This window comes from Lates calcarifer, linkage group LG7_2, assembly GCF_001640805.2.
Source record: "Lates calcarifer isolate ASB-BC8 linkage group LG7_2, TLL_Latcal_v3, whole genome shotgun sequence".
In the NCBI taxonomy this organism is placed as follows: Eukaryota; Metazoa; Chordata; class Actinopteri; family Centropomidae; genus Lates; species Lates calcarifer.
The window spans coordinates 6,093,132-6,109,716 of record NC_066854.1 but is presented as its reverse complement, the minus strand read 5'-3'; the positions used below and the strand labels follow the sequence as shown (position 1 = coordinate 6,109,716).

General features: G+C 41.9%; 1 protein-coding gene across 3 annotated transcripts in view; it reads right to left on the bottom strand.

Moving 5' to 3' along the window:
• ptgfrnb (prostaglandin F2 receptor inhibitor b) overlaps positions 1–16,585 on the bottom strand; it is a 63,400-nt gene that overhangs the window by 22,362 nt on the left and 24,453 nt on the right. For all 3 annotated transcript variants that reach the window (XM_051066111.1, XM_051066110.1, XM_018690563.2), the window contains exons 6-10: positions 5,069–5,215; positions 4,819–4,979; positions 4,067–4,187; positions 3,214–3,433; positions 2,931–3,118 (exon numbers count right to left, since the gene is read on the bottom strand). In XM_051066111.1, coding sequence (XP_050922068.1) covers positions 2,931–3,118; positions 3,214–3,433; positions 4,067–4,187; positions 4,819–4,979; positions 5,069–5,215 — 837 coding nt within the window. The remainder of the gene's footprint in view (positions 1–2,930; positions 3,119–3,213; positions 3,434–4,066; positions 4,188–4,818; positions 4,980–5,068; positions 5,216–16,585) is intronic.

Below are 16,585 nucleotides of genomic sequence, written 5' to 3'. Positions count from 1 at the left end.
ATACCTCCATCTTTATTTTGACTTCCAAATGAGTGGTTTAGATTACATGGGTGAACTATGGACTTGTCTCACTGTGTCCCCAATTTGGTAAAGTTGGACATTAAAGTCAAAATAACCTCCAGGGATGATGGGAAAACTATGAAAACCAGGTATTTTACTGCTGAAACGCTGCTTCTTTGCCATGTTTAAATATTTGGCACGAGACAGACATTAGTAAATCTCCATACTTGCCTTGCTCTAGTCAAAAGAATACATTTTTCTAGCAGCCACTCTGTATTTATGTTGCCACCCTGCCACAAAATCACTTAAACACTGAATTATTTAAGAGTAAACGTGCTGCTGAGACTTTGCATTTCCATATACGTCCTCACAGAAGATCCCTGTGCAGGCAGAAGCACCACAACACGTCTGAAACATTCAAGATACAGCTGGAACCTTGGGAGGCTTGCCAGTTTGTGGATGTGCTCATAACACACACACACACACACACACGCACGCACGCACACACACACACACACACATGCACGCAGAGTGCATAGAGCTTCCGTCCCCTAAGGCAAGTATAAGGGGTTCTCGAAAACTGCTCAGCTTGAAGCATGAATGCTGTCAGTGTGTTTCTGTGTGTGTGTGTGTGTGTGTGTGTGTGTGTGTGTGTGTGTGTGTGTGTGTGTGTGTGTGTGCTGCTGGGGGGGCGTGGGTATTACACTGTGTGGGGTCAACTCAAAATGTTCGACTTGGATACACACACTTGAACACTTGAAAGATTACACACACACACATACGCGAGCAGAGAAAGAAAAGGAAAGCAGCGGTGCAGATCTCTGCAGCTGGCTGATTGGCCAAAGGGCTTCACTTTGAAGATGTCCCAGAGAGAGAGGGAGGGAGGGGCGAGAGAGGTAGAGGGAGACAGTCGGGGTGAGGGAGTGAAAGGATGGTGGAGAGGACGGGGGAGGAAAAACGTTAAGTGAGAGAGAGAGAGAAAAGAAGTAATGCTCAAGGGCTGCTGCCCTCCCCAGAGAAAGTCTTCAGTCTATCTTCTCTGCTGTGCTGCCATCTTTCCCTCGTACTTCACCTCTGTCTTGGCTCTTTCAGCTCGTTCAAAACGCTGCAGCCCGTCCTCCAACAAAGACGAGTAACAAAGTAACGTGCAGGGAGCTCCTCACTCCGGTGTCGGCCTCTTTTCATTGGCTAACTGAATGTAGACATTTATTACCTCAACAGCATTACAGCGAGGCCCCGGAGTAGATTTCTGAGCTGTTCTGTCCACATAGTAACTTGTTAGTGTTTGCTGGATTTCCCCAGTTGAGCCAAACAAATACTGGACGTCTCAGTGCTCTTTTAAATATGTGAGATTCTTAAAAACTTGATAAAAGAGAACAGTTAGTGAGGTTTAGTGTTGGTAGAAAGATTTTGTTGCCTTTGGGCAAAGCCAGGCTAACTGTTTCCCTCCGTTTCCAGTCTTTATGCTAAGCTATGCTAACAGGCTGCTGGTTCCATATTGATCTCCTCAAACTCTCAGCATGAGAGCAAATAAGTGTATTTCCAGAAATGTCAAACAATCATTTAAATTAAGTTTGTGGACAAAGCTGTTCTGCCTCTTTCTCTCCATGTTCTTTTTCTTCCTCAACCTCTTTGTCTTTTCTCCTCATCTCCCTCCTTGCACCGTCATTATCCTCTTCTCTTTTGCCATATTCCTTCACCTATTCTTTAACTTTTCCCCCTTTTTTCTGTTCTATCTGTAAATTACTTCTTCCCTCTCCTCCTAACTTCCTCTTCTGTCATCCTCCCTCTCTTTTTCTACCTGTTCCCTCTCCTTTCTCTCCCTCCATCTGCCTCGTCCTTCGTCCTTGTCATCCCTTTTCCTCTCCACTTCCCTCCTCCCCGGTCCACTCCACCACCTCCCTCTCTTCCTCTTCCTCCTCGTCGCCTCCCTCTTCTTCCTCCTCTCCCGTCTGACGCTCCTGTTCCTCCTCCTGTCTCCCACTTCCCAGTCAGATCAAAGAAAGTTAAGTAGGCCAGTGGCTGTGGTGGGCGTCAAAGGGCTTAAGGTATGTGTGTGTGTGTGTGCGTGCATCTTTATTTTTGTACATTATAAGGGAATTTATGTTGGTTATCATTAACTCTGTGTGGGTGGAGGATGAGTGTGTAATGTGCAAAATGTACAGAACATAACTGCTTTTATATCTATCTATTAATAGACAGTTACTCCAGGATTTCCAGAGTAATTGCAGGACTTAATATGAATTTGTCCAGATTGTTATGAAGCTGAATAAAGGACTGAATAACTCACAATACTTTAAATTAATAATGAACCTTGCAGCAGTGTTATGAAGTATTTTCTCAATATTTAGCCTTCTATCATGGTCTTTGTACACAGCCTGGTTTCAGGGTTTTTCATTTAATAAGCACAATGTCATGTTTAAACACTGAAACATTAGGAACAAGTAACGAAATCTAAAGGCTAATCTAAGTAAACAGACACAGTTAGAAACATAACTACAGCACAGTGGAAATATTTAACTCTAACTCAACAGGGGAGTGTTTTTTTTTACACTTTTTTTTTAAGTTCACATGTGAAAGTTTATTTTGAAGAGTAAACTCTTCAGCTCACAAACACTGGAGCCTCCTGGGTAAGTTAAATGATACCTCACTGTTATGTTTTAGCAGTACCCATGAACCACTTCAGGCATCACAATGAAGAAGACAATAGGCAACTCAACACTTGATCCTCATGTTTATATTCTGAGCAGATAAAGGACTGATCACAGACAGCAAAAGCTCGAACAACAAAGATCTTTGGGACCTGTAGCTGACTTCTCTTTAGTCTCTACCTTCAGTAGAAGAACACCACGAACAACAGTTATGTCAAGTCTGAGTTAATGCTCCACCCATTCAAGAGCAGGAACACCACAAAACAAACATGGACTCACCATTTTCTTGAAAGTCTATCCTGACTTTGTTGGACTCGGCGCTCGTGGCTTTGGTCCAAGCTTGTCCTGGCTGCTGTTTTGTCCACGCGGTGATGTCGCACCAGTAGTAACCTCTGTCGGACAACTGGACGCCAGCCAGGCGAAACCGAAACTCTGCCGCACCGGACTTAGTCAGAACCAGACTGTCTCTGAATGGACAGACAGGAGATATGAATACCTTTCAAAATAAAAGACAGACACCAGTGCATTATGTGTGAATGTGTATACATTTCCAGGTGTGTACCTCCTGTTGGGGTCAGTGGCTCCTCCGTGCTGCAGGACGTTGTCGGGGCTGAGAGTCATGATGGTCCTGACATTGCTCTGCAGGCTCTCCTGTGATTGGATGAGCACAGAGTAGCCCGCCTCCCTGAGGTTCTCAGTTGCCACAGTGCAGCTCATCTCAAAGGTAGACCCGCCCACTGAGGCTTCACGGATACGCTTAGCCACGACGTTCAGAGTCGGACCTGAAAACACCACCAGTCCGTCGATTAACTGATGAGTCGACTTTGAGGTCGTCATTCAGCCCACCACAGTGTCAAGAGGAGGGAAATCCCCCAGCGGAGGCCAACAGGAAGTGATAAGCGATTACACCATGAACTTATTCTGATTCAAAGCTGACTCTCACACACAGACACACACAGAGCAACCGAGTTACATCATGACTCAATTAGCTAAATTGAGGGCGCTGAGTTCAGCATGTGGGATTGAAATAGAGAGGATCTGTGCATGTGTGTGTGTGTGTGTGTTATGAATAAGACAACAAGAGGTCTGTTGTTATGTTGAAGCAGTTTTCCTGTGAAGTCTGGAAATAATATCTAGACATTACAGCTTATTCATAAAACTCAACAGCAGGGTTACTCTGACTGGCTAGTTTTCTTAATCATGAATGTGAATTAATGGTTCTTTTTTTTTCCTTTCTCCACAATCTACCTCATTAAATCACAGAATACAACCTTGAATAGAAGGATAATTGTTACAGGCAGCAGTAAATGTTGATTTCCCCATTGTACAACTCACATTTTGAGCAGTGCCAGTTAAGGGTAATGTGTTGGAGAAATCAATCGGTCATAAATTGCAGATAAATAAAGCTTCCTTACGTTTGGTATCCCATCGTACAGTCACTGGTGAGCTTTGGTACTCAGAGGTCTTCATCATGTCACCCTGGCTGCTGACGCCCCACGCAGACACAGTGCAAACATACAGGCCCATGTCGATCTCCTACAAATAAAAAGTGAGTAAATAACTTAAGTTCCCAACAGTGCTTTACACTAAAGTTCAACATGTTTGTCTTATCTTGTGATAAATTACAAATATTCACATCTCCCTCCAGATTTGCAATCTTCCATCAATTAACTGAAGAGGATTTCCCTTCAAATGTCCCTGTAGAGCTGCATTAATTTCACTTTTTTGCCACTACAAAGCAGCAAAACAAACTTAAAACACAACACTGGAATATCATCATCTTATGAGTAAATATTGCTAACTTGTTAGCAAACAATTGGACATTTACACATTAAGCAAAGAGCAGCATTAGCATTTATCTGTCATGTTTCTGTCCACCTGATGAATCGACTCCTTTCAGCTCTGTTTTTGGTCTCCACCAGCCTGTGAGAGTAATATCCAGCTCTAGCCAGTTATTAACTTTTGTCTGTTTGTCTTTTGCTGTTGTTGTTTTTGTTTTCAGGCCAGTAAACCAATATAATAACCTACAAAGAGGCTGAGGGATACTGCATGGGTGAGTCATATTTTTCTGCAGCACCTTTCATATTATTGTTGTTGAATACAGTGAATACAGAAATCAAAAAATGCTTCCATCAGCCATTATGTTCACAGTTCTCAGTTTTGTTACCTGTGTGCGGAGGATGCGCAGTTTGAACGTGTTGGGCTGGACTCTGGTCAGAGACATCGCCCCACTCTTCAGCCGCTCCGAGTACATCGACCCTGGCAATAGGTTGCCGTTGCCGTCCAAGGAGCCAATGTGGTTTGAGGTCTGAGGATCATCACCTATACCTGAGGTGATTGGACAGATAGAAAACAATGAGTGAGTCTGTAGAAGGTTTCATAGCAGTTTCTAGTCTTGAAATAATTCTTAAAAGTACCAGGAAGTGTGGTGTGCTCCCATTTGACACCCAGTCGACCCCCCAGGGGTAGGTGGGTAATGTTGGTCACGTGGCATGCCAGCTCTGTGGGTTCAGCTGTCATCTGTGGGTTCAGGACGGGTTCAAGGGTCAGCGTAAAGCTCGGTTCTGGGGAGAAAAAGTGAGAGAGCTTGAAATTAAAAACTCATTTTGATTATGTAGTTCAAACATTTAGGAGCTTTAACTGACAGACGTATTAACAGGGTAATAAAGTATTCAGCAGCACTGGTTGTCTAATAACGATCCTTTTGGGTTTTGAACTCATTTGCAATGCTTTAGCTCGGCTGAGCAAGTGATGAGGAGCACTGACAATTAGTGTTTGTCTGTGCAGTTGGGGACTTTCTGAGGTTCATGCTTGAACAGGATGTTGCTAATATAACTGGTATGAACCAGCACATTCTTGGGCTGCACAGACAGAGGGTCATGGGTGCAGGGCAGTTACATTTTGAAAGCTGCTACTGGGTTTAACACAAATTCAGTCAGCTCCTGAAGCAACACAATCCTAATTTACACAAAGGGGGCGGAGCTAAGATGGAAAAAGCAAACTGCAGCCACTATAACTGAGTGTCACACCCTGAGAAACTTGTCAGTACCAGAAAACACGCCCCAAATCATACAAAGCAACAGAAGCCCAACCCAAAACCTTTGTAAAACCCGACTACTGCTGCTGAAAGGCTGCGTATTGTTCTGCACTGTGAGCTCTGTCATCAACACCACAGAGCCAACACACCTGAGGTACGGTCAGTCTTACAATCATTGGTTCCCGTTCTGAAGAAGATATTATACAGGAACTGACTGCTGTTAGATTAATGCAGATGCTACAATAACACAAAGTTAATATCATGTCTAGTCCAGTCTTTTTAACCCTTACACTGCAAAATAATACAGCCTATGAGAGAAGAGAAAACTCCGCTTGAATCGCACTATTGCACTGCATCATGTATGAGCAGAGCCATTACAGAACATCTCTGTGACGAGGACATCTGTTTGAAAGCCCTAGAGCCATTACCCTAACATGTAGCTTTACCAAGCAATGTCACAGATTCCATATCTGAAAATGGCTTTTAACTAGACCCCAGGAGAAGGGGTGCAGGCCACCTTCTTTATGGGAGATAACGAACCACATCACATTCGACTGCAAATTACACCAATGTGCATTAGAGCCTGGTCAAACGAAGGCAAAAGAACAGCATCACTTTTGGTGCCGACCAAGAGAGAACCCCGACTTCAACCTCATTCAACACCTTTAAGATGAACTGGAACAGTGACTGTGATTCATGTCGTCTCACATATCATAATTATCAGGTTCTGACTTGTGAACAGCTTTCACGTCAACTTCCAAATCATAATTACGACTCCAGAAAATCCTTGTACAACCAACTTTGTTTTCAGTACAACCATTTTAAAAATGTGAACACTCACAAGTCGTTAACATGCCAGTCTTTCTTATCTATACCGGCCATTCTACATGACATGAACGCAGCATTATTTCCCAACATCAGTAGCTGACCTTTCTAATTCTCTTATGGCTGAACAGGAGACATTACCTGCAGTCCAATTTCAGGGGAAAATTGCCCATATACAAAAAGAGCAGAAAGCAAGTTTCAGCAGAGGCAGCTGCATTTTCTCTATGGTCGGTATCAGTTGGGCTGAAATTAATAAAAACTGAAACCCACTAATGTCATAAATTGAAATTACTGTGCAGCCTCAAGAGAAATGACTCAGATCCTAACAGGGTGTTATTTCCATCAGTCACTGTCAGGTTTTGTTGCTTTACGACAAGACTCAGAATCACCTGACAAATGCAAAGTGAATCCTCTTTTTTTTTTGGGTTTGCTCCTTAAATAGAGCTGGGTGATCGAGCCAGACAACAAAAAATAGGCCTGAAATAACACTGTTAACGGTGTGAGATGAGGTGTGCAACTCAGTGTTAATAGTGTGTGTGTGTGTGTGTGTGTACAGTAGGTGGAGAGGCAGGTTTTCTCTGTGAGACATCCAGATTGCATCTTAACACGTGAATGAACAGGAAATACACACAAAGATTACCACCTGCCTAACTGTTAGATATGTGACACACACACACACACACACACACACACACACACTGACATGCTGTATGTGTACACACAAGTAGGAACTGATGCAAACCAGAATACACTGGTATACCAGTACCACCAACCAACACACACACAAGAAACACTCTAAACACAAGTGCGTACATAAGTGTGTGCATGAGTGTGTGTTTGGCAAAGGAAGGGGTTTGCGTGATGTCAGTTGGACGTCATACACACACACACTGACTCATGCACTGTCACCATCTGCTGTGAAACACACATACACGCACACACACTTTGATCGATGTGTGAAGTTTCCCTGCCAATTAGCCACGTGCCTCTCTCTCCTCTCTCTCTCTCAAACGTTGCCTTATTTAGTAGAGAAACCACTCATCACTGGTTCAGGAGTCCTGACACAGTACAACATTATCCTGGATGTGACTGATATAGGTCTTGAAAGCCAACACGTACACAGGTATAAATCTTTTTTGAGCCTATAATGAAACCGATATGTTTTGAGGTAAGTACTTTCAAAGATGTTGAGGACACGTAAACATCTCTCATATGGACCAAACACCTCACACACTAAATCAGCAATTTATTCTGATTCAGCACTTTCTTTTTTAATAATTTATAGAGTTAGTATTGTTCTGTTTAGGGCTTCAAAACCAACAAACCCTCACAGAGACTTCAGGGTTATTTTAAAGGTTAATCCACCACAGCTGACGGTAACTGCCATGCAGTATAGAGCAGATGAAACAGGTGCTCCTGCAGATACAAGGATCAACCAAAACAGCTGCTGAAAAATGGGTGAAAACTAACAACTGCTTGAGTCATTGATTTAAGAATTTATTAACTGATCAATAATGAAAATAACTGTTGCAGCATGGGTGGGCCAGTAAAAACTTCATGGATTTATTGACAGTCCACTGGGCTACTGATACAGCAAAGGCGGGTTGCTGTGCTGCCTTTTTAGAGCGGCTTTGTTCCGCTGTGTGGTCGCCTCTCATTGGTTTTCATGTAAAAAGGCAGAGGCAGACAGTGTGTATACGCCCTTATTTGCATTTAGATCATTAACTGTCTGTGTACCTTTCAAACAGCCTATGTTGTACATCTCATGGTGTCACACGCCCCTTTCCTTTCTCTTTTTTCCTCTTCTGATCTACACTTATCTCATACACGGTCTCCCTGAAATCCATCAACAGAGAACTTTAATCCCTGTGCTACTGTAGATAAAGTCAGACATTAAGATTGTCTTCACACACGGCTCACCTAATTTAGTCTGAACTGGTCATATCTATGTTTTGTTGTTTGGTTTGACTACAGGAGTGTGATAAAGTGATTCGATGGGGGCAGCGTGCACCATAAAAGATTATCTTCTCAAGTCCCTGCAGTTTCTGTGAACATAAAAAAATCTAAATTTCATGTTAAAGAGTCAGTGCTGGAGCTGATCTGGCCTCATGTACCCACAGGTGAGTCTGACCTGTCGCCTGAGCTGCTCTTTTCTGTAATTTCCGAGCAGAAATTGTGTAAAAACAAGCTTTAAAAAGAAGAAAAGGCTCTGTTACTGTGTGGCTCGGGGAGGCAGAGCAAGGAAAAATAGGTCAATGTCAATAACACAACAAACTGCTTTCATCTGCTTCGCCCTGCATGTGTTCATTTTAAGAAGCTTCTCTTAGTTAGAGACTCTTTAGTTTGCAGTGAATCTGATGGTGATTTTGACTGCTGTGTTTCACATGTTTTATGATATCTCATTCATTATTTTTCTGCTACTCACACAGGATATTATTAGCAAACACACTGAATGTTGAAATTAGAGTGTGAAACCACCGCTAACAAGGCATGCAACTAACAATTATTTTAATTGCTGATTAATCTACCAGTTAATTAATAGTTTGGTGTATAAAACATCTTGGTTTGTCCGATTAACAGTCCAAAAAACAGAGATATTCGGTTTAATATCATGGAAGAGTAGAAAAAAAAAAATTCACATGTGAGAAGCTGAAAAAAAGTTAATTTTTGCAACTATTGCTTAAAAAAACACTTAGACGATGAATAAATTATCAGAATTGTTGTAAACTAATCTCTCAGCGCAGCCTAAGACCATCAGGGGTCACAAAGACGGCAGGTTAACTGCGAGGCAACATGGTAATAAAATCCATAACAAATATAAGCAGGAATATTAAGGGCCTTAAGGTGGCTCCTGAACTATTACAGAAATATTTACATGGTTTATATTCCTAAATAAATGTGTTTAATCAAGTTACAGCAAACTAAGTGACACCTGAGAAAGCTAATGTGAGGGTATATGGTGTCAGTAGGGCCCACAGCTCAGTTTTTCCCCAGGAAAATAGGCCCCCCTGACTTTGATGATGGACTTTCCCTCCTGTAACTTGCAGCTGAACCACATAGACACATGCACACAATGTTAAAAGGTTCATATTTTCTCTAAATGTTTTAATTCTTAGACATGAATCCCTGAGATTACAGCACAAGCACTCTCTCTATGTGACACCAAAACAGGACTTGCAGCTTTCAGCAGTTGTGTTTCTATGGGGGTTCAGAAGGTGTGAACTGGAACGTGTTTGGCCAGTGTGTTTTCTGCTTCAGCTCATTTACAGGCAGGCTGCATGCCTCTGTAGTAGCATGTTTCTAACAAGCAGAAGAGAGGGAAGAGAACGGCAGTGACCGTGCCACTGAGCAGTTTGGGCAGGGAGTCGAACTCCCAACAGTGGCAGAGTCGCCGCTTTCCAGGAGCAGGAGAATGTTGTATTCTGCCAAAACAAGCGAAAGCATGTCAGACGCTCTGGTTTCACTGGAGTGTGCAGGAGTGTGTGTGATAGGAAAACCAGATATGAATAAGCCACTCGAGCCGTTCCCTCTTTCTGTCAACACTCCCTGTGTCTCCCAGGATGGAGGGGAAGTACGAGCTGACACACACTGAACAGATGTACATTCGACATCACAGATTACAGCCAAAACAACATGTAATCAGATTACTGTGTGTGCAGGCAGATTACAGTACTCTGTTACTACCTATGTCAGGCTTCCCAATGGCTTTAGTCACTCATTTCTACACATCCAAAGGTAGATATAAAGGGATATTTGAACCTTTAATCCTATTGAGAAGTGTAGAGTGATATTCATTACTTCACATTTAATGAATAAATCATGAATCATTATTGTTGTGCAACCAAACAGTGCAAATTTCCACGTTGCATGCTCAAAGGTGACAAATGAGCCAGGCTTGTCATGGCATCCTGGTAGATGTATAAAGGCTAAATAATAAATCCTCCTCAAATAATAGATGAGGAGGTGTCTTGAAAATCATGCTGCACACAGACAAGCTGCACTGGTTTAAGTGAATGAAGGTGGAACGCTGAACAGTATAGATGCTAAACATCATAAAACCACAGACTGGAGCTTCACACAGCCGGTGGCTATGCACAACCTCCTTAATTTAGCTGCTTTAAATTTCACTGAAGGATTGATTTTCAATGAGTTTAGGAAGGTGCTGGAAAACTGCAGCAAGCAACTCAAACTGTTTCCTCAGGGAAGAGAAACACTAAATCATACAGTTAATCCTGAGCAAAATAACATTGAATACAGTTAACTCTTCTATTGATGAGGCCCTCACACAAACGCAGGATAAAAACCTATGGCAGTTATTAAATTATTACAGTGCACACACATCAGGAGCGATTTGGGATTCAGAGTCTTGCTCAAGGATATTCCAAGGTATCGAACCTCCATCCTCAAGATTAATGACCAAAACTTCCTTCTTCCCACAGCATCAGATACCCCCCAAAACCAAAAGAATCTCATAGTCATCATAAGGGAAAAATACAATTAACATTTTACATGCACAAAACACCAAAAGGCTGCATGCAGACTGACATTAGTATAGTGCGAACAACATTCCCGGCAGTTGAATGGGTTATTCAACTGTTTACTCTGCAATCACTGAGACAGAGCAACAGTAAATTAACTTCTGCCATGATAACTTTCTACAGTTGTATAATCATGTATCTTAGCATTGTTTTGACATGACAGGCCTTGAACCCCCTGGGTCTGTTACTCGAACTGGAATTCCAGGACTGCATTTCACCGTCTGAGGCAACGACCTGAAGCAACATGCAACCTCTAACAACACTATGCTCCATAAACAGACATGACGAGGTGGGGTTAGAAATGAGGTTGATGTGAGTGGAGTTTGTGGGCTGGAAAACCAAAATAATGAAAGGCTCAGTAAAACTGAGGGGGAACTACAGGGTTTCTCAAAGTCTCTGTTCATGAGGAACATATTTCATATATTTTTTTATATAAAAATATTAATTATTGTGCATATTATACTCCATGCTGTTAGAGGACCAAGACACGCTTCATATCTGCTCCTCCATTAATTTCCACCTGGTCCTCACAGGTCAGCTGGGAGACTCAGTCCCTCCAGGGTGTCTGCACCGAGGTCTCGGGGCCTCCTCTCAGGCAGGCTGGAGCACTTCCAGTGGAGCAGGGGGTGTGACCTCGCTCAGAGCCTGAACCACCTCCACAGGCTCCTCTCAGTGTGGAGGAGCAGCTGAACTGCACAGAGATCCACTAATATCACTCAATTCCTCATTGTGTCGTAGCGTGAGGCCGGCCGGCTGCACAGACACTCAACTTGACTGCTCATTTCTGTTCACTGGTGAAAGCAAGTGACTGCAAAAAGATCAAGCGCCGAATAAAGTGGCCCAGCTCTCTCTGTTTTCCACCACCATGCCTTTGCTTCATCTTCATATACCTACAGTGGCTCATGGCAACCTTGGTCAATCCATAGATCAACAGGGGGTCTGACGCTGTCTACAAAAGATGGACATGTCTCTCCACAGTAACTTTGTAGCTATGTCCATCATACCTTTCAGTAACAGTAACATTGTACTGACTAAAAAGAAGTCAGAAGAGTCAGGAAACACGTCAACAGTCAGACGATAAGCCAGGTTGGATCAGACGGGAGGATTTTTGTGGGGAAAAAACAAGAGGCAAACTGTAAAATAATAATTGTTAAACAGCCATCACTGCCTTCCTGGTTGAACCTCGACCGACTTTACTTACTGTAAACTGTGTGCACAGTTTTATTATGCAATAAGAGATTCATAGCATCACTTGCAGTGCATTCACTTTCAGTTTTACCTCAAATATTTTTTAGAAAGATTGTTGGTTTGATTGGAACCTGTCCTTGTGATAGTGACGGAAACTATGGACAAAACTAAAAATAAAAGATGGCAGCTGTGAGGCTATTTTTAGAGTTTAGTTTAGTTTACCTTTACTCGACTAAATATGAAGAAAACAGTATGTACATATGGCAACAATCTATGTTTAAGCAGCCAGATGACAGGATGACTGATGGATGGCTAAACATGAGTAAAACACACATTCACCACATGTGAAAGTTTCTGTGTGAAACCTGGAACTTGATAAATTTAAATGATACTGAACTGACAGCAAACAACAGCTGCATGTACGAGTGCAACACTTTTACAGCATGAGTGCAAAAAAAAAAAAAATCTCCATCTCATCTCCATTCAACATCCAACATTCAGTTGATTTGTGTGAAGGAAGTGGCTAAAAGAAGAAATCAGCCAAATATACTAAATAAATAAGAGCAAAGAGACATATCTATGCCACATTAACATACACAGGCTGACTAATGTGCTGTATATATTCATAAATATTCTGATATGCCATGAAGAAGTAAGATGTATGCATTAACATGAAATACAGGCCGTCCTTTTTTGAGTGAAGTGGTTCCACTGACAACAATTCCAGCTGACACAACACACACACACACACACACACACACACACACACACACACACACACACAGGGGAAATGTAGCCAAGGGTGAGAGGAATTACACCCTCTTTAACTCTGTGTGTGTGTGTGTGTGTGTTGGCTGTGGGAAGCTCCTAAACAAGTTCTCCAACTCTTTTTGTGCTTCCTGGTAGGCTGTGCTCGTAGCAAAGCATCGTGGGAAGAGGGGGTAACCTCAAGGCCACACATCAATAGAATGGGAACTGACTGGCTGTCAACACACACATACGAACACACAGAAAGAGACACAACCACACACACACAAAGTTTAAGCTAATACTCAAGAGGTACAAGGATGAAATATATGAGCTATAGTCAATTAGATCTGTGGCTCTCATGGTGTGTGTAAATGTATGTGTGTGTGTGTCGGCAGACACTGTATAAAGGAATGTATACCCTAAGGCTAAAATGTAGGAGTTCCTCCAGTGAGAACAGCCTCATACCCTCAGTATGTGGGACACACACACACACACAGATAAAGACAGCATTTGAAGCATGCATGTGCAGCATTTACTCTCTGAAGAAAGCCCTCAACAAACTCGTTTTCACTCTTACACATGCACGCACACACACACACACACGTTAAGTATGCAAATCACTTGTGCACACTAACCTCCCTGTAAACACACTACACACTAACACACAACAACATGGCAGAGATCGACAACATGCTCTTGATCATGCTGCCTGATATTTCAGCTGTGCCCTCGCAGTAACTCACTGTAAGTGTGTGTATGTCAGTGAACCCTGGTTGATATTTCTAAATGTAACATGGATCCTCCAGGCTTCAACAAACTTCTGTTTATCTGTAATCTTAACTAAAGGCTCCAGTTGACATACAGGATGCACTGTAACCAACAGATGTAATGACAGTGTACATCTACTACTGTAAATCCCAGAAGATGGAACTGTCTTTATCATGTTTCTACTCAGAAACAGAACTGTTCACTTCTAAAACGACTCAGATTCAACAAACGTAAGACAGTGGTATCGGTTCTGCAGTCTCAAGTACGCTGTGAAAACTTCAAGGGAGCTGTAGTTGCTAAATGCAAACAAATAACCCTTTCTTAATTTTAATGGCAAATATAGACAACTTTAGAGCTGTAGCATCATGTTTGGGTTTTTAAGACAGGGCTAGAGAGTGGAAAAGAAACTCTGTATGTAAAAATACATTGTGCAATTAAGGCTATCTGAACATAAACACACCAGAAATAGACTGGGAGCTCTTCCAGATTAAATTGAAACCATAGTGATGTGTATTTTGCCAAGTTTATTTATAACTCTCCTGAAAAAAAAAATCTAAGTCATACTAAATACTGTTAAAGCTCAATGCCAGATTATCCCATATGATCAAAGTCCATGTTCCTGCTGGACTCTACTGATGCCTCCAACCATCCAGGAATGGCAGAAATCCAATTCAAGTGGCCGGACTGGACGTCTTTATAAAAACATGGCGTGCCTCTAATGAGACTGGGGCTGTCAATCTGAACATAGCCTTTGGCTGTTTTTGCACAGGCTGGGTGCTTTGAATATTTGGTAGCGCAGTCAACCAGTTTCAACCTGGGGATATCTCTTCTCTGAAACTCATTGGCTAAACCCATGTGTGGTGTCATGAAGCTCTGTGTTTTTAAGCCTGTATGTGTTCAGCTCACTCCTATGTTACTGTTTATGCTTCCAAACATCAGCCATAATCTAAACTGAACATTAAAGTAAATCTGCAGCTGCTTCATAACATGAAACACAAACAGGAGACTTTTATTGTGAAGTGGCTGCAGCAAATGCAAAGTATCTGTCACTAAATTAGGTGAATGTGTCACCAAATGTTTGGTGATGAGTGGATCAGTTTGGAATATGAAGGAGGGAAAAAACAAGAAGAAGAACAAGAAGAAACAGTGACAGTGAGCAGTTTAGACAAGTTTTACAAACAAGCACACCCAGTGAGTGTAGTAAACAGTTAGCAGCTTATCAGTCTGTATATTATTCATCATTATTCTACAAAGTGCAAAACGAAAAAGAGCTTTTGAAATGTTTAAGAACATTTAGAAGCAGAGTAGAGAGAAAGCTGCTGGCCGCAGAGGAAACAATGGAGGAAACGAGTGAGAGAGGAAGTGACAGCAAGGCCACAAAAACACAGTAAAGAGAAGTGTGGAGCAGGCTTTAATGAAATATCAGATATCAACCATGAAGTCATGCTCTGATTTCATGAAGGTCACAGTCGTCCAGTTCGGCCTCTAAAGGCTGCAATGGCATTTTAATCCTCATAGATGCTGTTGTGTTTTATTATATGGAATTAGAATTTAATTTGATTCATTTATTTGGTAGATTTATTACCACTGAATGGGTGTGGTGAGTCTCTATGCTTTAATTTTATTAGTCTTGTTTCAAAGTCCAGTTTCAGAGGTTTGAGAAAATGACACCATAAAGGGAAGAGGATTTATGAAGAAATACAAATGGCAAATGTAATGGGTTTTATATATTTTTTTATATTCATGGATTAATGGTCAGCTCAATGCTCCAGTATATACTTAAATTTGCCTGAGTTGCTTTAGGCGTCAATTTTATGTGGCACCCATCCACTTCAAACTCCACAGAGGGACCGAAGCACTGTGAGGAGTTTTTGAACGTAGATGACAATATTATGGCCAAGAGACACCAAAGCAAACTGGACTCCATAAATATCATTTAAGATCTTTTATTCTGTACAATCCATGGCTAATTGCCACTTCCCTGAATCGCACTCGGGCTCTTGCGCCCACAGTAAACTTTTAGCGAGTCAATCTGCCAAAACACTTCGGGGGGAATTCCCAAAAGCATTAAATATAGTACTGTAGCTGAACTGAAAGTGATTATGTAACAAATATTTATTTATTCATCAAAGTCCGTTTATTTCATTAAGATGTGGGAATTGGGAGTTTGTCGGAAATCCAACCGCCATGGCAGAGCAGCAGCTGGCTGTGTGATCAGTCAGAACGCTCCTTCACACTGCCAAAGCTAACATGGATACACAAAAATCATGGTTCAAGTTTTGGGGCCACAGTAATGTTTTCGGGATAGCGTGGAAAACAAGACGTGCAGGAGAAAACACATGATTGTCACTTATTTTGACACATGTTAACATTGACGGGGCTCACTGACTTACATCTTACTGTAAAAATGTTGGCAATGTAAATATGTCAGCAAAGCTCTATTGTTTACACAAGACTTTACAAGTGCTGTAACACCTGTCCTGCTCGGTGCAATTCAGACTTTGGGTTGGTTTATTTAAGCTGGTGAAATGAAATGAAGTGAAAACTGAACTCCTGTCATCACTGTGAGGTTTGCAGGTAACCAGTGGAGGATTACAGGAAGTCACTGGCCCTGCCAAGAAATAGTTTCAACACTCAACGCATCGTAAAACCACCATGTGCCATTTTTATGCTTTGCTTGTTGCACAGATTAAACAAATGAGATAGGACTTATTAATGACTTTAGAGGTGCTGGTGGGTGGATTTTTACCTTTGGACAGAGCTAGGCTAGCTGTTTCACCTTGTTGCCAGGCTTTATGCTAAGCTATGCTAATGGATGTTTGGATGAT